At 44.1% G+C, this 23,525-nt stretch overlaps 1 protein-coding gene across 1 annotated transcript in view; it reads left to right on the top strand.

Annotated features, from left to right (window-relative positions):
* pard3ba (par-3 family cell polarity regulator beta a) overlaps positions 1-23,525 on the top strand; it is a 140,033-nt gene that overhangs the window by 63,939 nt on the left and 52,569 nt on the right. Inside the window, exons 14-19 of the mRNA XM_041966272.1 lie at positions 3,762-3,891; positions 5,042-5,189; positions 6,939-7,048; positions 10,672-10,716; positions 21,342-21,557; positions 22,432-22,633. Of these exons, the coding sequence (XP_041822206.1) occupies positions 3,762-3,891; positions 5,042-5,189; positions 6,939-7,048; positions 10,672-10,716; positions 21,342-21,557; positions 22,432-22,633 (851 nt within the window). The remainder of the gene's footprint in view (positions 1-3,761; positions 3,892-5,041; positions 5,190-6,938; positions 7,049-10,671; positions 10,717-21,341; positions 21,558-22,431; positions 22,634-23,525) is intronic.

The raw sequence follows: 23,525 nt of genomic DNA, 5'->3' as shown, positions 1-23,525 counted from the left end.
TAAAATTACCACATTTACTTTGATGAACGTAATGAAACTATTTTGCTTGAAATACATCAATGCATTACAGTATATTCCTTCTCTTGTCTTGGATGACGTCTGAGGTTTGTACTATTAAATTTCAGTCTGACCAGTTAAAGCTTCTGAACTGTGGTTAAACCTCTTGTTACATGTAGCTGGTTGTTGGCGCTCTTGTCAGTGTAATTATATGTGATTCTGACAATTTATTGATGTTGGCAGTATGAGTAAATTTAGGTCTGTAAGAGATCCATGATGTCCATAATTTTCCAATCAAGTTTTTTTTTTTGACACCCTAGATGTTTGGCTGTAAGGATGCCAACGTCTCTCTGTCCACCAGTTTGGACCAGAATGAAATATTGTGGATGGATTGCCCTGTAATTTGGTACAAACATTCCTTGTTGCCTTTAGGGTGAACAGTGATGAGCAGATTCCTCTAGCGCCTCCATCAGGTCAAAATTTGTTGATCTAAAACTTTTGGTTTCCGACCAAAAACCTGTTAAACTGACATTCCCATCAGCCTCAGCTGCACGTCGTGTTTTGTGCTGATAAGCAAATGTTAGCATGCTAACACGATAAGCTGGTGATAAGCATTATTCATCAGCATGTTAGCATTGTCACTGTGAGCAAGGAAGCATGTTGATACTAGCACTGAGCTCAAAGTTCTGCTGTACCTAAGACTGTTTCAGTATATTTGATTAGCTGTGGAAGACAAGTTGACATCTGGCCACAACATTATATTATGAACATCTTGCCCCATATCGACCAATTCTTTGAAAGAATGAGTCCTTTTTATTTGCTCCCATACATGTGATAAAAAGTCTCACTCAATTGCACAATTACGTGTTTATCACTCACTCAGTCATGAAAACTGGTTAGTGCAGTTTAAACTGACAAACTAATAAGACTACATCAGAAAGATAAACAGTAAAACAGCATAAGTAAGTAATATTAGAAGTAGATATGAAAATTAAAGATAAAGAGAAAAAAAACAGAATTTTCTGTGTTTGTTCTCTTTCTTTTGCTGTTTTGCTCTCCATCCTGAGCCGAGTGAGATGTGGGTGACACAGTAGGGCGAGGCAGGGCTAAGCCTCTCTCCCAGAAGCCTATTGTATGCAGCTGTAGGTTGGGGCTGGCTGGGGAGATGGATCCCCCCTGTTTACTTATTGTTGTGGGATTAAGATATCTGACTGCCTGACTGCCAGGCTGCTGCAAAAGCCTCAGGCGAGTCGTCACTTTGTGGAGACTGATGGAGGGATGGATGGATGAAGGGAGGGCTGTGATGTGATTTATGTGTCATTGGCACATGCAGGAGAGCTGTCAGAACTTTGTGCGCAAATGCACGCAACACACATATATGAGCTCCGAATGATTGACAGCTATGATGTAGTGACATATTAACATGTATGGTAGATGCTAATGATACCCCAGGGACTCCACGACATTGTGAATACACCCCATCCGATGCTTTGATATGATGAAGATACTGGAACACCTTTCATTATTGTACACTGTGTCTGAGGATTATTTTTTTGTCATGCTTAAATAAGCGTATAGGTGTGTGTTTGCTCCTGTGTGTTTGCTCGTGTGTGTGTGTGCTTGTATGTGACAGCTGTAGCTCCAATCTCTTTGACCAGAAAAGGCTTCTTTCATCCTCCACCACCAGCACTTCCCGTCCCCATCTCCATCTGTGGGGACGGGGGGGGGGGTCCTTTGTAGTGCTGGATGGCTGTTCGATAACATGCCTGTCAGTGCTCTCAGGATTATCTTAATTACCGTGTTTCCAATCGTGCACATGAAGAGAAGCACCGTTTTTTCAAGATACAGTGAAAACGGGTCTTCAAAAGCACTGCCAAAGGCATATCAATATATATATATATTTATTCATGCTTTTCTTGTAATCATGCTTGTAATCCACAGTCCACAATAAGATGTTTTCCTCTTTCAGATTTCACACCTTAAAAGTGTCAAATTCCTCCATGTCAAATATGAAAGGGTAAAAACCTTCTCCTCTTGCCAATCCGAACAACACCAATAAAACAGTGCAGCATAGATAATGGCTAAACGTCGATCTGCCATTAAGCAGAGAGAACTTTTTTTTTGTCCGAGTTGATGACAAATTTCTTTCTCAATTAATATCAGCTCGACTATTTTGTTTTTTTTCCTCACCCACGCTCCACGTCTAGCCAAAATCCTCAGAGGATTGTTCTAAATCTGCTCCTGTTTCCCTCAAAGCTCTGTTCCCATATCACCATCTGAGGCGAATCATAATTGATCGCTTGTGAGATCTGACTGTATGACTACAAATTTAATGTAAAGTCCTTGTTGGACTAAACTGCAGTTGCTCTGTTCCCATGACTTTTTTTTGGCTTCCATCAGAAGTGAATCTACCTGTAGTATCAATGCAGAAAAGATCCAGCATAAATGATGAAATATTATAGTGGCTAACACAGTACAGTAGAGTAGACAGCATCACTGCATTTGCAGGATCATTCACACAGTAAAAATGTCACCAAAGGCTGCTTTCTAATCTTTTGAGCCTGGTTTGAACAGGCTCTTGTGCGTGTGCCGGTTTGGTTTGGTTAATTTAGGCGGGTGTGAAAGCTGTCAATCAAACTTTCGTGCGGACCAAACAGCCGCATTGAGGCTGCTTGAAACGGTGGGATCGGTCCACATTCCAAAGGGGACTCTGGTGCGGTTTGTTTGTGGTGTGAAAGCTGCCCAGACTAACCACAGGACTGTGCGACAGTAGATGTTTGATCTGAGCTTGAACTCAAAACCTAAACTACTATTAAATGTGTCTGCTGTTTGCAAAGGGAGCTTTGAGGAGTTCTGTAGAAGCGATATGAAAAATATATGGGAACACATATGCACATCACCACCGAAGCGCAGCGACTTTTCTTAAAACATCAGAAAGTGTGAGAGGAGTTAAGAGAGATTTATTTTTGTGGGTTTTTAGCACTTTGACGTGAACGTAGCAGCCACACAGTCACTATTTTCCCTGAAACACTGGAGGACAAGATGCCTCTTTTTTTTTTTTTACCTGTTTCTACCTGTTGGTCATTATTTTTGACGTCCAGCTGCAGTCTCATCTGGTAATGCTTATAGTCACTTGTTTCTCCGTGACAACAGAGAGGATAAAGAAACACATGATGTGCAGTAAAGTGCAGCGTGACACGCTGTCAGTCGCTTGCGTTAGATTTTTCCTCTTGAGTCCATGCTGGGCTGATAATACGAGATGACCGTGACCACAAATGTCACATGAGTGAGTTCTCTGTCAGTCCACATGACCTCATGTTTACAGCTCTCTCTTGTGTATTAAAAGCCAGCGTGCACACGCCCATGACCAGAGCTATAAAGAAAACAAGGCATCAGTTCTTGCATCAGTTTTAAGAATGTCACCAGAAGAGGAAAAACATAAAATTGACAGTATGTTTGGATTAAAGATTATACTTTCAATGAGAGCGATGCCATCTGGTATCTTGTGCTAAAATGTTTAGTCTGTACTGTATATACCAGCCATAGACAGCATTTGCTAATGTGTGATAAACAAAAGATATAGAAGACATGAGTCCAGTCCTACTGGGTAATAAAAGAAATGACTTAAATCCTCTGATGTGTGAGGCAGCATCATAAATATTTCATAGATTATGAATGGTGGCTTGGATTTGGCACATATTTTTGCATATGAGCCCTCAATAACCATTTTTATCATCTCTCTTCATCTCTGTCTTTGTTGACAGGAGCCTTGGGCCCACAATGCATACCAGGGGCCCTCAGGACCCTCCAGACCCCCAAACGCAGAGCCCGCCATGAACGGCGGCAGCCATACAACGACGACCAACAGCTACGCGTACGGCAGCTCCAGAAGTGGTGAGCACACACTCGACAGATCGTGCTGTGCACAATATTTGTCCGTTTGAACCGTCAGATAGTCAACATTTGGCTTGGAGTGTTTGTGTACTCCCCTTATCTGCAACCGAGTGTGTACACACAGTATGTTTGTCAGCCTCTGCGTGTGTGCGCTTACATACGTGTGTGCGTGTGTGCACAGCGTGACGCCCAGCCAACACTCCTGTCATTGTTGTGTTTTTTTCAGGTCACCGTAGCGGCCACCCCAAGCGTCTTATAGCACCGAATTGCAGAATTGTCCAAGCTCTGTCTTTCATATCTCATTTCACTCTCGCCCCTGAATATTTATAGCAAGAGAAAGGGAAGTCATTAACTATGTTTTTCCGAACGCGACGCTTTCTTTTCACGTGCAGAAGATCTGACCTTGGAATCATTACGCTGATGAAACGACTTCTAAGTGGGCCAGATTTGCATACAGGGTATTGTGCTGCATGCATGCCGCTGCGTTAAGAAAAAAAGGGAAAGGCGACTAACAAACTGCTTTAAATTCATTCTTTATCTCTCTCCCTCGTCTCCCCCTCCCTCACCCCCTGGGTTGCAGGGAGCTGAGAGACGCTTTTCTCACTGAGATCCAGCTCTCCATCAGACTGGAGCGGCAGTACACTTACAGTCATTTTATACGGGAAGTGGGGGCTTTACAGTCTGGGAATGATATGCTGCCGGGGTTTACAGTTTATGGAAATGTTGTCGGAAGTGTTGCAGGGAAGCTGAAATGAGGCTTTCGTATGGAAATGATTATTTTGTTTGTTTGAATGTGTACTGTGTATGTGTGGTTTTTTTATCTAAAGCACATGCTTTCTAAATCTCTGACCTTGCTAAGCTCTGTATTGACAGCATTGATCCTCAAATGAAGGACACACTTTCTTTCATTGTTTCTGATGTCTTAATTTAAGTATCCCTCTGTATACAGTGTAGATAACGCAGATTCACACAGCTTTACTTTCGATTATGCAGCAATAAGTAAAATCAAAGCAAGAAAATAAGAAAATAACCCCCCAAAATACTTAAGCACCTTGTTAGTGGTTCATGTTTTCTTTGATTCCACCCTGACAAACAAACAAACAGATGTTTTTTGTTTTTTTTTTGGTCTGATCATTGTGTTCCTCCTCAGCTCCACATCACGCCGCTCCCGCCGATGGAAGCTACGGTCACTACGGCAACGACAATGAGGAGTTGGAGCAAGGCTTCCCCCCTCCGCCCTCCCCCAGCTCCGTGGAGGAAATGAATAGAGACTTACCATTAACTCCCTCGCACCACAGGTATCCCCCCTCATAACACACACTGACAATATACAGCACACTGCACCATCAGCACTCTATTAAACCACACACAGGGCCAGAGTTATTATATTCTAATGACACTCTTAATATGAGCCTCTGTGTTATGAGATAAAGAAGAGCCATTACACTAAATATTACAACGCACATATGCATTATTTAGATTGTACGTTAATTGCAATAGCCTATTTGCATTATGCATCAGTTAGTATAGTGATAGCAGAATAGAGTAAATTCTGTAGGAGTTTGAAGGCTTGCAAAGAGCTACGATACTTTTGTTAGCATCCCACTGACAACAGCAGCACTCTTTACACAGCAGGCAATGTACGTGAACCATGAATTCTGTACGCGCTTCACGAGGGATACGTGTTAAGAAAATATGGCTGCCGTGATCAGGCACGGCTCCTGAATAAGTTTTAATATTTTGGAAAATTAAGCTGTTCATGAAATGAGCAGTGTCAGAGTTGATCCATATCTTTGAAACAGCTGATTTTGAGGAATTTTTAAACATAGCTCTCACTGTCATCGCTTTAAAGTCTCAGATCTGTTATGGAGGCGTGCTTTTTGGTGGGACACATTCTTTACGGATAATTTCATGTTGCGTAAGTTCAGCATTTCCTGGTCTTCTGTGTATTGGCAGTTCTTAATCAGGAGGTCAGTGCACTTCACACTTTACATTTGTACTAACAGGAAATTACAGTGGATGTCAGTCAAACGGCAGGTTTGTAGGCTTTTTTTTTGCCTCGCCACCATTCATTGTTTGTTTCATTTTTGTCCTGCGAATCGCAGCTCCTGTATTTCCTTTGCGGGGCAATGCCGTCCATCAACAGTCAAAAAAATCAAAGGCATTTTAGATGCATTCTGACTACCCGAAACATGCTTAGAATTAATATGAGGTATGGAATTGGGACACAGCCAAAAGTCCTGAAATTAACTTTCATCTCCCTGAATTTGATGCCGATAAGGCAGAGTCGTAATTGAAAAGAAGCGATTGGTGCAGCGTGTTGTCCGACCACATGGGAAATCAGATGTGTTTAGACCTGATTCCGAACGGCCACACTCCAAGATCAAGCGAAAGGCTGGCTGCCATGGAAAGTTTTGGGGGGGACATGATATCGTTTGAATGTGGTTCACACATTCGCTGCCACCGTTTCCAAAAGCTCCACAAATGGTTGCACATAGCCCCCCAAATCAGACATCAGAAAGGTAAGACGGGGGGGTATTCGAACATCCGACAAGCAGTTGTGATGGAGTATACTGGCCCCTGTAGTGTGGGAGCTCATATCTCAGTGTGATAGCATCTTATGAACTATAAAACACAGTTAGTCTGCTCACTGAAATAACTGCGGGTCCACTGAAGGAGTCGGTTTGAAGGCCATAAAAGTAAGACTGTCTCCTCCACGACAACAGCCCTCTGAATGAGTGCGTTTCAAAATCTGTGTGTGTACCGAATCTCATGTGGTCAGAGTCAGAATCTGGCATCGATATACTTGTTTTCTTCTAAGTTTAATGGAGACAGTGCATGCTGTTGTATTATTAAATGATCCCATCTGGTGCAGAGGAAATTGAATGATCTGTTGTCTGTGTGTGGATTTCTTTCACTCTTGTTTGGGTGATGTAACCAAAAAGTCACAGAGAGAGTTTTTTTTTTTTTTTGCACTGCAGGCTGCTCCGGTTCAAGAGTGAACATTGATTGGCTGATTGATGTTAATTGTGACTATTGTTTTTCAGCGAGTTTCAGAGGCCGCCCAACATGACTGCAGCTTTCTATGCAGACAGCCAGCTGGACAATGACAGGGACAACATACCTCGCAACAGAGCGTCCAAGAGCATGGACCTGGGTGAGTGTGTGCACACTCACACACACAAACACACAGGTTTTTGTCAGTGAAAGAAGCTGTTGTTTACACTACGATTGAACGCTGTTTCTGGGTCAAAAACGTACAAACCATACTGTTGTCTCAACCGTCACAAGCCACTCAAACACACAAGTCTAATCATGGCCCCAGATTACACACACACAAACGACCACGGCAGCCATCACATGCTCTTATCAGGACATTTCTTTGTTGTGATACGGAGCCCGCTCCTATTATCCCAGGCCTGAGGGGATTTGACCTCTTGAACTCATAAACCCAGGGGCTTTCCAACGGACTGGATGAACACGCTGTCTGGTCTGTGTGTGTGTGTGTGTGTACACACGTCTGTGCGTGTCCTTTCTTTTTGCGTCTGAATTAAAGCCGTGAGGTTTCCAATCTCTTGCTTGCTGTGTGTGTGTGTGTGTGTGTGTGGAAGGCAAGAAAGAAGGGCTTATTTCCTCGTATTAACCCGAGCTGACCCCTCCTCTCCTCTTTTTCTATCTGCCTCTCCAATCTCCCCATCTTTCTTTATCTCTCATTTTTCTCTTTTTGATATATTTCTTCAATTTTCCAGTTATCCCTAGCTATGGGCACATGGTCAGTGCTCTTTTTCCTTTCTTCCACCTCCCCTTTTTCTTCCTCCAGCTTTGTTTATCTCCATTTTTCCTTTCAGGACTTTCTTTCTCAACCGAAAGCCGATGAGTTCATTGCTCTTGCTCTCTTTCTTCTCTGCCTCTCTCTGATGTCCAATCGCGGTTCATTAGGTTCAGTGGATTGGCTTTCTTCCTGCAGCACACGCCTCTGCCACCCAAGCTGATTGGCTTTCATTATGGACAAGGGTGGTCTGCGCACGCGGCCATGCACACACTCTCTGCTCTATCCCACTGAGGACCCACTCCAATACCCACCGCTATCTGTCTCCCCTCTCTGGCTTCTGTCTCCATCTCTGGCCATCCTCCATTTCAATCTTTTTTTTCTCGCTTTTTTTATGTTATCACTCTGCTTCTATTCATCCCTTCCCTCTCCAAAGTGCTCAGGGCTGAAACAAGGTAGTTAGCAGAGCCCTGCGTGAGCGTGCGAGTGGGTGCGTGCACATGTGGAAGGATGGCTCTGAACACACACAGGACCTCAGATGCTGACCCTCTCGACACCTTTTGTATTTAAAGAGCCAAATGATTTTTTTTCCCCCCTCATGTCAGTCTTTACGGTCACATGTATCTAAGCTTTAGCCGCACCACAGAGCAGGTTAGCTTTTATTAAACGCCACTTGACAGAAAGAGGTGAGCTTCTATTATTGACCCTGGATGCCTCGGCAAATAGTCTGTTGACTCAGAGCTTCCACTCGCTCACAGAAATAATCCCACGTGCCGCCTCCCGTGCCGAGATGAGAAGTCAAGTCACTGACACTGTGCCTAAGTTTCTTACCAAAGTGATGTGGATTTGATCCAAAGGTTCCTAGAATGATGAATCAGTTTAATCTAATGTCCTGAAAGCAACAGGAAAAAACTCTCATTTGCATTCTCCTACAACTGTAACATAACTAACATGAAAATAAAACCCGCAAGTCTGACAGTAAGTCTCTGCAACTGTATTTTTTTCCACTGAATGAGCATTAATGGAAACTAATGCATTTTTCAGTCTAAAAAGCTATGGTCTGCTTTGGAAAATGTTCTGTATGGATTGACTTTAAGATAGCCAAAGTGCCTTGAAACACCAGACCTTTTAGGAGACGTGACGCCTGTGGACTACACTTTGAAGTCAAAGTTGGCGTGCAGCGACTCGGGCAGAATTTAAAAAAGAGTCATCTGATTCTTCAAATGACAGACTTAGGTTTTACTGAGGCTATAACATAAGTGGAGTCAACAGGAGAGCAACCGTCAGCCAGCGTGGCACGAGGAGTTTTCCACACAGTAAGGTCAGTAATGTTCTGGTGTTGTGTGCAACAGACAAACAGTATGGGTCCATAAAAGAGCCAACAGAGACTAGGCCTCAAAGCACGTTGACTTTCATCCTTTTTGGGGGGCATTTTGTGCCGAAAGTAAATAGTGTGATAGCTAATAGGCAGACAGGAAACGTAGGAAGAGAGAGGGGGGGTTAACAGCTGGATTTTTTTTTTTTTTAATGCATGCACAGTAACCCTTCGGCTACAGAGGTGCTCCATAGACATTCATACTGTCAGAGGCCACGAGGTCAGATCTGGATGTGAAGCAAAACCCAAATTCAACAGTTCCACCTCACACACACACACACACAGAGCCAGACTGACTCTCTCTCTGGCTCATTATCTCTCTGCCTCTTTCTCTCTGAACCTCTCCTCTCACCCTGCGTCTTCTACACTTCTTGCCTTCCCTTTCCTCTTGTCCTCAACTTACTGCCAAATTTTGTCCGTCCCCTGCACATTCTTTGTTCATTTTTTACGCTGCCTTGCTCATCCAGAGCCCATCCTGCCCTGCCACACTTCCACATGCTGGACAGTATGTTTTTATTTAGGTTTTACACAGTGTCCCAACTCTTTTGGAATTGGGGTTATACATGATGTCCAACAGTATGCAGTAGTGTCATGCTTCTGCAGGTTTGTATGAATGTAATGACATTAAATTGTTCTCTTATCCAGTAATGGAGGACATATAAGACTATATGATCGCTGATTGGAGGTTAAAAGAGGTTTTCTACATTTTTAGCCTTCCACTGTGGCAGGAGGAGACAAATTTGGCTGCTGGCCATACAGACTTTTATCTTTCCTCCACAGAACAGGAAGCTTTTCATTATCTGGCAGGGTTATGTCGCCTGGAAAAGTTTCTTCCTAACTTTGAAAGTGTTGAATTGTTATTTTATCTTGCACGTGAGCACAAGAAAGGTCTTTCTATTTCTTTGTCTTGGTTGCTACAGACGTTTCTTTGCAGGGTTTCATGAAGCAACTCTTTTTGATTTCAGGTTTGCTCTCACTGATTGTGTTCCTTTTTTCTTTTTTGTAACCTCTGTTTTTCTGACACACCCAATCAGCTTGCATCTGTCACTTCTCGCGCCCTCTCCCCACTGTTTATCACTTTTTCAGTCTACTCCGTGCCCTCAATATTCTTGCTTCCTCTCATTTTCTCGCAGCCATCTGTCCGCCGGGAAAATTGACCTCATAAAAAATGAAAAGGATTATTTAAGAGAAATGGCAGCGTAATGAAAACCTATTATTGTATCCCATGGTGCACCGCCTGTGCCGGCTGCTGCTGGCCGACCGCACTCCTGTTTAGTTAGATTAGGCGGTGGTGGGTGGGGTATTGGTGGGGGTTTCTTCTTGTTTTCTTTTTCCTCCCTTTATTATTTCTCTCATTTTCTCACCTCTATCTGTTGTCATTTTCTCTCACAATCACAATGTCCCTCTCTCTTCTGGTTGTCTCATATTTCTGCTTCTTTTTCATTTCCTCTTTCACTCTGTCTCATTTTGTCCCTCACTCGTCCTCCCCTGTCTGATACTCCTACATGGAGTCATTTACAGCGTGTGCCAGCACCAGTAGCCACCATTATAACCATTTGCGAAGCTGCTCCATGTTTCACATAACAACATGAGCCATTTACTGTATGATTTAGCCTGTTTTTTTTCTGTGTTCTAGTGGCTGATGAGAGCAATATGGGTTCTCTGGTTGGGCAGAGGAATGGTAAGTGTTTGATGTCACCTTGCACATGCACACTTTTAAAGAAAAACACTCCTTTTTTGTCTTTGACAAACCAGTCTTCTGCATTTCTCTTTTTATCTCCCTTGTTGTCCCGCACAGTTAAATCCATCCAGACACACCAATATAAATTAAGAGTCTCATTTCCTCTGTTTTTTTTCCTTATCGGCTCCCAAACATTTCTTTATTCCTCCTTCTCCTTCGCCTCCCCCTTCTAGCACTCCGCGGCTGACAAAGTTGAGTTGTGAAGCACTTAGTGTCTGAGCTCTCGCTGCTTTATGGCCGTCCAGGTCAGCAGGCCCACAGTGCTCAATCCTCACCCAGCTGACAGCAGCCGCATTGCATTACAATGGCTTCCGCCTCAGTTATTTCTCCACACTTGGTTCCGCCGTCTTTCATTCGAGAAAATTCTGGTTAAGATAAAATATGAAGTCAGTTTTACTGTTTCCCTTTCCCTGAGTGACATTACACAGTAGTGCATCGAGTTCACCCTCAGGGATCGAAGCGCTTTATATTTCTGACTGCAGGAGCAACTGTTCATTTGGAATTGTCCCTGACAGAAATCCCGTTCAGACGTATGCCTCGTTACGCAAATCTGATGGCAGTTTAACATGTCAGTCTCATGTCAAAAGTCACTTTTATATAAAAGTCCTGACAGCAGTCTGACGAAGTCAGCCTTAGTGACAAGTGTCTGTTACTTCTAACACGGCACAAGTCTGAATTGAATGGCGTCAGACAAATGTAAATGACACAGAGAGATTCAATGCACATCCGCACTGTAATAACTGTAAACTACATTATCATCTGTCATGCACAAAAAGTAAGATTATTTAATAAACCACAAAACAGCATGAATTAGCCAATTTAAGTTGTTGAAAATTTCACCCTCATGGCATGACCGGGGCAATAATCCTCCTTTTCTGTATCTTCAGTTGTCATTTATTCCTGTTCCATGTATGAATCAGTCAATATCCAGCAAAATGCTTTATTTACATGTGAGCAGGCAGGAATCAAGCAAGACTCATTCCATGTTTGTCATACATTATAAAACAGGCAGGAGAAGTTTCGGATAGCGTAAAATTGATGAGAATAGTTATGAAGGGATTCACTGTGAGAAGGGGCGGAGGGGTCTAACACTAAAACAGTCTGGAACTGCTGCGTCCAGACCTGCAGGGCCTCTGCAGGGTGACGATACTGAGAAAGCTGCAAGCAGCAGTACTGGAGGCCAAACAATCGGCCTGTTCAGAACAGGTTTGAACTGGCACTGCACTGGTATTATTACATTTGAGGAATAATGGACTATAACAAAGCCTGCAGTGAGGGTTTAGCATTGAGAAAATAGTCAAAAATGTCTCCAAGCACTGCTGACAACACTAAAGATAAAGACTGAAAACAGTGGTTGCAAAGCCCAGTTCCAGGGCTGAATTTCAGGGACAGTTTGTGCAGCGATACAGGCCGATAGGGGAGCAGTGAATTTCCACTGAGTCAGATTTAGCTGCTCCCGCACTGGCTGGAATACTGTATGTAGTTGTTCTGGGCATCTCCACTATGAATATAAATCAGTGTGTTGCTGACAGAGCGTGCACGCTCAGCTGACCGTCTCCAACTGGGCTGCAGAAGCCGTGATTTTAAGTGTGGAGTTCGGCCCTGTGGACGCTGTACGTCCATTTAGAACATCTCATTCAGAACACCCACTGTGTCTTAATATGGCAACACGGCTTGTTTACGAGAAGAATCGACAGCATTTTAGCTCCGATGTTGGAAGACAGACCTGCTTTCCTTCCTGGCTGTCTCTGTGACACACACGCACGTACACTGATATCTTAAATCCACCTGCAACAGCCAAGTAAGCCTGTTGCCGCTGGAATACAAATGTCCCGAGCACCACAGCTGACCTCAAATCCCCCACACTCAGCATTCCCACAAGTGGCTTTGCCTCCGCCCTCCTCTCCTCCCTGGTACCAACCCCTCACCCCCCTCGCTATGATCTTCCTGGAATTTCTGATCAGCGGCCATAACCCTATGACAAATAAAGTGATCCATTTCTCCATTGCGCCATTCCTTTCCTCTTGGTTTTTTTAATCTCTTCTCCTGGTGACTCCTTAACTAATGCGTATTGACAGGGCTTTTGCATGTTTTTTTATTTTTGCTGACGCAGTGTATTTGCCTTGCTTCCTGCACTATATCTCCCTCCCAACACACACACACACCCCCACACACACCCCATCCTCCCTCCTAAATGGCCTCAGTGTTTCTTTATGGGCTTTGACATATTTCATTAGGCGGATGGTCTTAAGAGGCCTGCCTGGCTTCTTTAATCTGGCTAAAACCCTTTTTCTCTCTGGCTAGAGCCGCTGTGAGGAGCGCTTCACTCCTCTAACTCTCCCTCTCTTTCCTCTCGCTCCTTCTTTCTCTCTGTCACATACTCAGGCTGCCCCCCCCCCCCCCCCCCCCCTTTCTTCTCTCTTGATTCTCCAGTCTTAGGAGTCTCCATCTCCAGTTGAGCCTTTAGTTGTTTTTTTTCCGCTTTCATCTTTGCTACCACTCTCGTTTTTCCCGCTCCTTCTCAATCGCTTCTCTCTTGATTATCCTCTGTCTCCTGCTCTTTGTCGCCAGGCTCATCCCCATTTTTAGTATCCTCTCAATCCCAAACCTTCATCTCTCTTCTTTTCTCTCCCTCCTCCTCTCCTACATCCGATTCTCTCTTTATCATCACTTTTGTTTTGTTTCTCTCACCAGGCTGATCTGTTTTTATTCACTCTCTCTCTCTCCGTTATCTTCAGTCCTCTCGCCATCTCTCTCTCTCTGTCTCTCTCTCTCTCTTTCTTTCTCTCTCCATCCTCTGCAGCTGTATCTGTTCCAGCCTTATGTGATTATGGTGAACATGCTCCAGTCTCGAAGCTTCCTTTACTGAGTCAGACCCAGCCCAGCATCTCCGAGTGCCTCTGTGGTGTGTGTGTGTGTGTGTGTGCGTGCATGTGTGTGTGTGTGTGTGCATGTTTGTGTGTGTGAGAACATGCCGCAGATATCCAGAGTAATGGACAGATATCCCTTCATTCATCCCTCCATTTCTCTCTTGGCTGCAGGCTGCCCTCTTACAACACACCTGGGAGCTCATCCAACACACACACACATACACCATATGCATACACACAAGCACTGGGGCTGTGCAGAGGGTCCTACTGCATTACTGCATCTCAGCCTCATGCACATCTACTTGCGTTTGCTTGTGTTGCCTGCTTTTTGAAGCAGTTTCTGTTTGTTTATATGTGTTTCCAATCTTTTGTATATTTCTTTCCGCGTGTGCATCTGCTCATCATTTGAAGGCAGCGCGGACTCATCCGTTTTTGTCTGGATGTTTCGTGCTGCCTAGCTAACAGCTAACCCTGCAGCACAGCCGCTGGTGCCATTGCTCTGTGAGCCCATTAGTCCCCGTTGTTTCTTCTCTGCACAATAAGACTTTAAATCCAGCCGGCATCCTGCCAGCGTTGAAGCCTCTGCCTTTGTTTTCACACTCTTTGTTTGGGTGCTGCGTAACTCTCCTTCTCGCTGTCATTTGCGCCTTACCTCACTCAGTCTCCCTCTCTCTCTTTTTCCCTCCCTCCCTCCATTGTTTGCATCCAGCGTGCTGTTGTTGATTTCAGTTGAAAGTCACAGCGTTGCACCAATTTGATTTGACTGATCATTCTGTGTCCACCACGTGTGTGTGCGTGTGTGTGTGTGTGTGTGTCTTCTATTTCTGTCCTTACACAGCAAGGGCCAGTTCTGCTGATGCGGACAAAGACATGAATGAATGAATGTGTTGGGTAGGGTCCAGTTATATCTTCACTGGTCTCAGGTCTGTGTGTCAAGGCTTGTTTGGATCCATTGTGGAGTCATCATAAGCTCTGATCACATGGCGCATCATAATGAAGGAAGGTGGCAAATGTCTTATTTATGTTTAAAAGTCTATTGTGAAGCCTTTGTTTGATAGCTGCTGGTGGAGAGGTGACAGGACATTAGCAGAGGAAGTCGATGGGAGGCACACACAACAAAGATTCACAAGCAGACAAACCAGGGACTCCATGATTACATGGTCAGCGTCTTAGATCACAGGGCAACCAGGTGTGAACTGTGAAGTGAAGTGCTGCTGCCAGTGTTGTGTTCTCTCTTAGTTTGGATTTGTTCAGGTCGACTGCATTTTGGATCCGGTCTAATTATCCCCGGGTCTGTAACGGCTGAGTCTGATTTTCCCTTAAAAACGAAATTATGCATGTCAGTTATGGAGCAGGTGCAACATTTTCTACCCCTAAAAACCTTTATTGGTGATGCCTCACAAAACCCAAATGGTAAGACTAACATGCAGAATTATTTTTTGTCTTGACATCGACAATATGCTCTCCACCCTTTGAGTATCATCCAGGTGGTAAAACGCAGGAAGCAATGATTAGTCTGTGTTCCACCTGTAGATTGACATGTCTCTCAGCTAAATCAGGACAGGACTACAGTGACCATCTTAACATAAATGTCATGCATTCTGATTCCCGTATTACAGTCAGTCAATGAAAGTCTTCACAGGTATAGCAATACGCAGGTCTGAATTTATGCACTCTGCAGTTCGCCCTCGATGCACAGGCACTTTTATCCTCCACACGTTTACAAATGGCATATGTCCCACAGCACACAGTTTGCTCCAACCCTCATCCATACTCTGCCAACCCCCCGCGCTGCTGTAATCCAGCAGAGGTAAGCAGTAATTATGAAATGGCCTTTTAAGTCCCCTTCGGTTATTAAAGCCATTCATCTAGTCGGAGGCTAAATACATACGGCCCATATGTCCCCATTCTCTCATACATCTAAACAACTAAACCCAATTACTGCCAGAGTAGCGCCTCCATCCAGCTTCATCGTCCGCCTCTGATATAGCTGAGTGCATTCAAATAGTGATGGAGGGACGCTTAGAGATCGGACAGGTCTTTAATTGAAGTGGAGCTTTGATTTGCCATAACATGAATTGGATTTGCTCTTACTGGCTATACAGTTGTCTGAAATGATTCGGTTTGAAGTCAGGTTTGTCACATGATAAGAAAATAATTAGCGTATGAAGACAGAGCATTAATGCCCCCACTGCTGTCCCAAAGCACGATTCACTTTTTAGAGGATGAGGCTGGCAATAGTCTATTTTTTTATTATTGTTAGCCAATCCCATGAAATGTGCAAAACCAAACACTCACAATCCAGTCCAATGTGTATTAATCCGCCGGTGAAAATAGTCCCTGATAAATGCACTGCATACAGAAAGAAACTACACATTTTCAATCCACTCTTAAAGATTTACATCTTCAGGAGGAACCAATGGGCCTGGGGATGTGGGAAGGTTTTGACAGACAGACCACTCATGCTTTTTACTTATTAGACCTCTCACATGTCATCATAGATTTGCTCTAATAAAGGTTTTAAAAGCCTACATATTCAGTACATTTAATCTAAGGTGAAGCAATGAAGATTAGTGTCACCAGAGACCTTTGTGTGTTCTGTCCATTTCTTTGTGTGGTTTAAAGAACTTAAGTCCACTCATAAACCTTTATTGAGATGAGATTGTTCATGTGCATTGTAATCCAAGTCTTTTAAGGCTCCGATTGGATGAGAGAAGTTTTATTGAAACAGTCTGACACAGGAGTGGGCGATTCTGTCCCTTGTAATGATGTATTTAATGCTTCAGTTGGATTAAATTCAATAACCTTTATTGAGAAAGGTGAGTCTGAGAGCAGGCTTTCTTTTTACAGGTGTGTCATGTGCATGTGTCATGTGTTTTATAGGAAGCGCAGGTCTGGGCCTGTTTTACTGGTCTCCAGAAAAGCGGCTCCGCGGTTTATTGGCCGGTCGTGAGATTGGATACGAGATGGAAAAGCGTGTGTGTGGATCTGTGTCTCACATGTGTGCCTCCATATGCATATGTGATTGTGTGTATCCGTGTGGTCGTTCGTGTGCGTCTGTGCTCTCTGTCCCTCGATTTAAAGAACGATGGCCAGGAGCAGCAAGCCCCTTTTTAATGTTGGCTAAAGTGTCTCCCTGGCAACTCACCCCAACTCCTCTAACACACACACGCACACACACGCACTTCTCTGTACCTCCACCGCCACCCCCAGCGGTTTTGATGGAGGGGGCACTTTCTTGTAACCGTGGCAACCAGTCTGGTGCAAAGCTGCTTGCTGTGGAGCACATTGTAGTCCAGTTGATAGGTAAGTGTTAGGACCCTGCTGAGACACTGTGGGAGGGTTCAGCAGTGTGCCTGGGTTTATATTGGGATGTGTGTGTCTGCTTGTTTGTGTGTCGTGACTGGAACAACAATGTCAAATTTAATATAAATAAGACAATATCCTGTTTAATAGCTTGGTGTTAACCACCCAGTTGATTGGATAGTGTAATTGGTGAGGAGGGTTGTGTATGTGTGCACAAGTCTGAGTGGGGTATTTGTACTGCCCACAGAGTTTGTATGGCAAAGCCTGTAATTTGGACGTTTTTAGTTCATTTACTCTTGCGCTCATTGGGTGAAATAATTAGAGAGCTGTGTGCAGACAACTTTTATTCACAACTGATAGTTTGTGCCAGCTGTGGCAAAACACACGGACACTTTAGAGTCAGGCAACAGTTATTTTTTAATTACTCACTCAGAATATCATTATTGATGAAATGATACATAAGCTGACATAAAGCTAGAGAACGAGTCGTATCAGTTACAGGTTGCACGTGGACTGTCAGCGCGGCGGGACCCAAGGCTGCGTTCCAGGCAGAGGCTTCATTGCTGTCTGCTCAGCGGAGACACTACAGCAGTCAACCTTGACGAAAGTCACGATATACACATCACGTTGAGCCGTATGTGGGTCGGGCAGGTGTGCAGGTGGTTTTTGGCGTGTGCACGTTGGCATGCATCTACAGTGTGCAAGCGGCGTGTAGAATGCAAGCTGAAGTGACCATAGGCAGGTTCTTTGTTTTCAGTTACATTTTTCGGTGTCAAGGATGGTCTCACACCACATTTCCCAGAAGTCAGTTGTCTATATAAATATTGGTATGGCACTGGTATTCACCACTGTAAATTCCCAGAAACAAATAGCTTTGTTTCTGGGAAGTCACATTTTTTTCTCCCCAATCACACATACAAACACTGGTGATGCGATGCCAGATGCCACTCATTATGACATGAACACAGAAAGGCCTGTTAGCGCTGCCCACTGCAGCTCAAAGGTGAACTATGTAAAAGAGCTTAAAATAGCTGATTGTCAGCGACTTCCAAATTTCTGTACAATGTAATTCAAACAAGCTACCTGGACTTGGATAAGAAAAATGATGCATGGAAACACATGCAAGGGAAAAGAACACTTTATTTTTGCAGTTGGAAGCAAAACACCTGACAAGAGCAGCTGAAAACTGTACATCAAATATTCAACTGGTAATCCAAATGCTGAATCTGTTATCAGATTTGTAGAAGGAGTAATCTTTAGCTTCACGAACGAATCTTTAAACCCTGTAATTGGATGCTTCTTACTGAAATACCCGTTCAGAGTTGGATTTAACTTTTCTCCTGAAGTTTATATGAACACAGACTCATACTTTTTTAAATCTTTGATGATTCAACCGGGAGTTTTATGTCCGTCCAAACCTTTTGAAGTGCTCCAACTGCTGTCACCTAACATTGTCTTTGCAGAAAAGTGTTCGAAAGCGAAGACGTGACATTATCGCTTCATCTTGGATGGAGGAGCGCTGCAGCTGTGAAGGGCATTCGCCATCGTCCTGGCCTGCTCGGCTGTTAGGCTGTTTGTCAAATATGTGCACCAGCTTGAATCAGTGGCAATCAGGCAGACATGATGCGAACGGATCCGCGAGAGCATCTGCTGGCACAGCGGGCAGCGATATGTGATAAACGCTGATTTCACCCTCCATTGGATCGAGCTGGCGATGATAGCCACCTCTCCCCCGCTCATCCATCCTATTAAACCCTCATTATTCATTTACCTCCAGCCTCAACCGCCTGACATGCATGGAATGAGTGCACTCACAGCCCCACACACACAAACACACGCACACACTCCAGCAAAAGTGAATTGTGCTCATGTTTCTTCCCCTATTTCATCTAAGGCGGTCAAGGACACACACCACTATCTCATACAGGCAGTATCATGACTTTAATAATTTTTTTTTTTTTTTTTGGAACAAAATTCTCACATTTTGTAGTATAAACACACACGCATGCCCGCGCACTCAGACACACACAGTTTCTCTGTGTATAGTACAGCAGTGCGCTGGCAAGGAGCTTAATTCTATCAGGCTGCGAGCTGGACAGCCGTAATTACATTTGTGACACAAATCCTGCCTCTCAAATTGAGCGTTTTATTCCTGAGCGCTCCCCCCTCTCTATTTATAACCCCTTATTCCCCATAAATCCCACTTCCTCACAGAAAGTCAATTTAGGACTTAAAAGGCAGCAACGCTCCGCTTACTTTCCCCCCCCTCCGTCGACTCTATCGCCGCTTCAGTTTCACTTCCCCTTTTCCCCGCTCTACTTCGGAGCTTTGAAGCCTCTGAAATGACAACAAAAAAAAACGTCTTAAGCAGTGAATGCCACGATGTGAGAAAGTCATCCCTACAGGAAAGTTTCAGAAAGAAAAAAAATGCTGCTTGCAACCTGTCTGTAACTTCTTTGAAGAGTGCTTGTCACTGTTTCATTGTGATACACAACTGCGGTGGGTTGGTGTGTAGTTGCCTCTCTGTGTTGAAAAGGTTTTCCCCTCGCCAGTCTTGGTCAGCTGTCCTTCAGTTTCTCCCAGCGTGAAGGCCGGGTACCGCGTCGGCATGATGATTCTCTTCTCCCCTTTGTCTCATTTTTTCCCGTTATTCTTACAGCTCTGCCTCTCCTCGAATCTCCCCTTTTCCCAGCGCCTCCTCCTCTCCTGCTGAATCAGCTGTGGCCTTCATCGCTTTCCCGCTCCTCCGTCTCCCCTTTCTTCCTCTCTTGACTCAGAGGCCATACCTGAGTACAGTATGATGGCAGTTCATTTATTCTCCCTCTCTCTTGCTTATGCATGAGCCTGTCAGTTCCCATAGTGCTGCTCCTCACCTGTCCCTGTACCACTCCACCTCATTCATCGTGTCTTTTCCCCTCCTTTATGTTGCTCCTATAGGATTCTGACTTTCTCCCCATTCCTGTCAAGCCTGTTTTTCGCCCTCTCTCCTCTGCTTTTCTCTCTCTCTCTCTACATTTCATCTTCATAGCTTTATAATTCTCTTCTTTTTTTTTGTAAGCCTCATTCGAAAAAGTCAAATCCATTAGGGAGAAAGTGTGAGCTGATTGCTCAGGTTAAAATCAGGTACAAAGTTTGAAAGGCTGACTTAAACTACATCTAAGTCTTCCAAAATGTCAAGCCATCAATATATTTAATATATGCTTTTTTAATAAAGATTTGAATTTTCATTCATTTTCAACATTTCATTAAATTTCTGATGAATTGTGAACATAATAGCAGGAGAAAAGAAAAAATACAGATAAAAAAATCCTGAAGTTTATACCGAGGCCTTTTTTTCTCATATCACAGGCATTCTGCAAGGATCTGGCTAACTTAAATGCTTTATATGTGAATAGCCAAAGCACTAAACGGAAAAGTATTGCTGTGTTCCCAGTAAAAAGGGCTGCAAAAAAAAATTAACATTGAACGCATCAAACAAATCCACTTCCATACTGACATCCTGTCCAGCCTCAACACCGAAAACAAGAGAGTCAAGAGCATGTTTGACCCGTGAGCCTCGAGAGGCGGGTGCAGAAGATTTCCATTTAATTACAATCAAGCGCCGAGTAAGCAAGGTCAGAAAAGCGCGTCTACTTTCAAAGAAGAGTGTTTTTTCTCCAAATATCGCAATGAGAGCACCGGGCTCGACCCGAGTCTCATAAATATTTAATATATGTTTTGAAAATATCTCACCAATAGTTTTTGCAGGAGATGGGCATGACTTAAACATGTGTGAAAGATTTCTCAGAGACTGATTAGTCAAATCAAGCCAGATTTATTTATATGGCCCAATATCACAAAATTGCCTCAAGGGGCTTTACAATCTGTACAGCAGACAACACTGTGAACTCTTCGATATGTTACAACTTGGGTAAACGCTGCCATAAATTTTAGGCCGCCTTGATTTAGTTCAACAGATGCAATGCACGACTTTACACTAGATAAGGTCTAATCTGGAACAAATGGACGAAGTCTGGCCTCATTCCAGCGCACCCTCCCATAACTCATCCCAAACTTCTTGTCCCAGCTCCTTCTTTCCCCTCTGCATTTCTCCGACAAACTGATCTTAACCTCTCAGGGAGCATTACGACGTAAGAAAGTTTAATGTAGACGCCCTTTAAATAAGGAAATATGACTGTCGGGGATGAGTATCGGTTTAATGTTTTGTAGGCTGTGGGGTAAATTTTGCTAAAAGCTTTAAGATCTCAAAACACAGAGTCACTATAACACTTAAAATCATTCTGTCTCATTTTGTAGCGAAATTCCCTCCTCCTCCATCAGCCAGGCTTCTTTATTTTCCCCTGCCCTCCCCTCTCCCTCTCATCCTCTCTTGTCTCTTTTGTCTCTCAGAGCCTTCAGCCGGTGGAGCGCTTGGCCCGACCCTGGGCCTCTGGAAGTCCAGCTCCCTGGAGAGCCTCCAGACGGCCGTGTCGGAGGCCCAGCAGAGCCGCATCCAAGCCCAGGTGCCCTTTCACCGTCCGCGGCCGCATGTCGTCCGGGGGCGGGGATGCAACCAGAGTTTCCGCATCGCCATCGACAAGTCCTACGATGGACCCTCTGAAGATGGTAAGACTTCTCATCGGCACTTTCAAAACAGAACCGGTTTTAGAAGAGATGTAAAATTGTGAACTGTCGAACTGCTGCTGCCAAAAAAAAGACAAATCCTGTCCTTTTTTAAAGAATGTCCCTTTTTAATTTACGACTGTCACTGTTGCTATAATATAGGTTTCTTTCCTAGACCTTGTATCCATTTTAAATTAGACACTGCACTGCCAATGCACATCCCTTAGGCTTTATAACACACTGGCACTCAAGAAGAGCCAGAGGCCTGCCAAGGGACAGCGCTTAGCCTAAGTACCTTAATGAAATGCTACATGATTTTATCCACTCAGCAGTTTAGGAAGAGCAACTTTATATCTTACAGCAGCATATTTTTAATGCTCCACCTTGTGAACCCACAGACATGTTAGATGTTGAGCATGTGTGTGTGTGTGTGTGTGATTACTGAGAAAATGATCCTCCGTGTTTGCTGAAATGTGCGAGTTGCACAAACAGTGTTTTGAGAAATCTGGAGTGTGAAAAATGCCATGAGAAGTCAGATTTTGGCAGAGTTTGCTTCAGCTTTACAAGTTGCATTTTGCACAGGCTTCTGTCTTTAGCAGGTCACTCAGATCTGTGTTCTGAGACTTTAAATCAAACATTAAACCAAAAATGATAAGAATTTTGATCACTTTTAGATAGATGTTAGATGGATATGACTGCTGGCAGAGCTCATCCAGCAGATGTCTCAGCAGCACAGAGAAACGTGCATGCAGAATAAAATGATTAATGTAACACATGCAGCTGCATTCACGAGTCTGTATTCCAGCTGTGTCTCTGCATCTGCCTCTGCCCTCTCACACCTCTGTGTCTAACGGCGTCAACCGTTCACCCTCCTCAGACGACGACCTGTCGGGGCACAGCTCCGGTCACGAAACGCCCGTCAGCAGCTCCTCTCGCCAGGGCCTGGACGCAGAGGACGGAAAGAAGAAGAAGGCCAAGGGGAAGAAGAAAGAGAAAAAGAGCAAAGAGAAGAAGAAAACCAGTGATTCTGTGGAGGATCTGGAGAAGAAGCCCAAAAAGAAAGGATTTGGCCTCTTAAGGTAGCAGCACTGAATGTCTTTTAATACTTTAACACCAGTCATGAGTCAGTAATGTCACTCATTTTATTTTATTTTAAACATCATGCTGTTTGTGTGAGCTTTCCGGCATCAAGGTGACTCTTTGTGATTTGTTTGTCGATGATAAATTAGGCAAAGCAGCTCCAAAGGCTGCCACGCCAGAACCTTGATTTCTCCAAATTGAAAAGGTCACCCGCTTAACAAGAAAAATGTGAGCTAAAACAGAGCAGGTAATGAGGCTTGTGGCTCATCACTGCTCCGAAACCTCAAGGTCTTTCTGGAGCGTCAACAAAGCTGTGATTACTTAAGTTTTGTGGTCAAACTGAACTGATTTTCACAGGAGAATCCACAATTAAATTTTCTGTCTTGTGGCACAGATTGTTGATGGCAGTAAAATGTTGGTTTTATGTAGAAATTGATGAAAAACCGGCAGCACCCTGCCCTACTTTCCCCTGGTCATGTTTCAACAAATTACCCACTGAGCACAGCAGGATTATGGGATATAGAATTATTGGATGTGAACACAACCTTCTCTGTAATGGAGGGTATCCATTATCTCTCAATCCAAGTAAAGTCGCACCGACACAGTACCAACCCAAACCGCTTGTCACCCCTTTATCAACATGTCCCCATCGTGATTGTGGTGGTCCAATCCTCCAACAGCAATCCTTATCTATTGGCGGTGACACGGTGTGGTCAGTGTATCACTGCACTTCCAACACTTGAGATTCAATTAGGCTGTGGCGAGAGATAGCGCAGGCTGAGCGTCGGCCTACAGATGGCAGATAAGAATCCAATCGGCCACAGTGTCAAGGGCAGTAATGGAAGAGATGTTCACATGGTTAGGCTGAAGGTGGCGAGTAGGACAGGGATG

Source organism: Chelmon rostratus, chromosome 24 (genome assembly GCF_017976325.1).
Source record: "Chelmon rostratus isolate fCheRos1 chromosome 24, fCheRos1.pri, whole genome shotgun sequence".
Taxonomy (NCBI): domain Eukaryota; kingdom Metazoa; phylum Chordata; class Actinopteri; order Chaetodontiformes; family Chaetodontidae; genus Chelmon; species Chelmon rostratus.
Note: the sequence above shows the minus strand (reverse complement) of the source record. Positions and strands in the feature narration are given on the sequence as shown.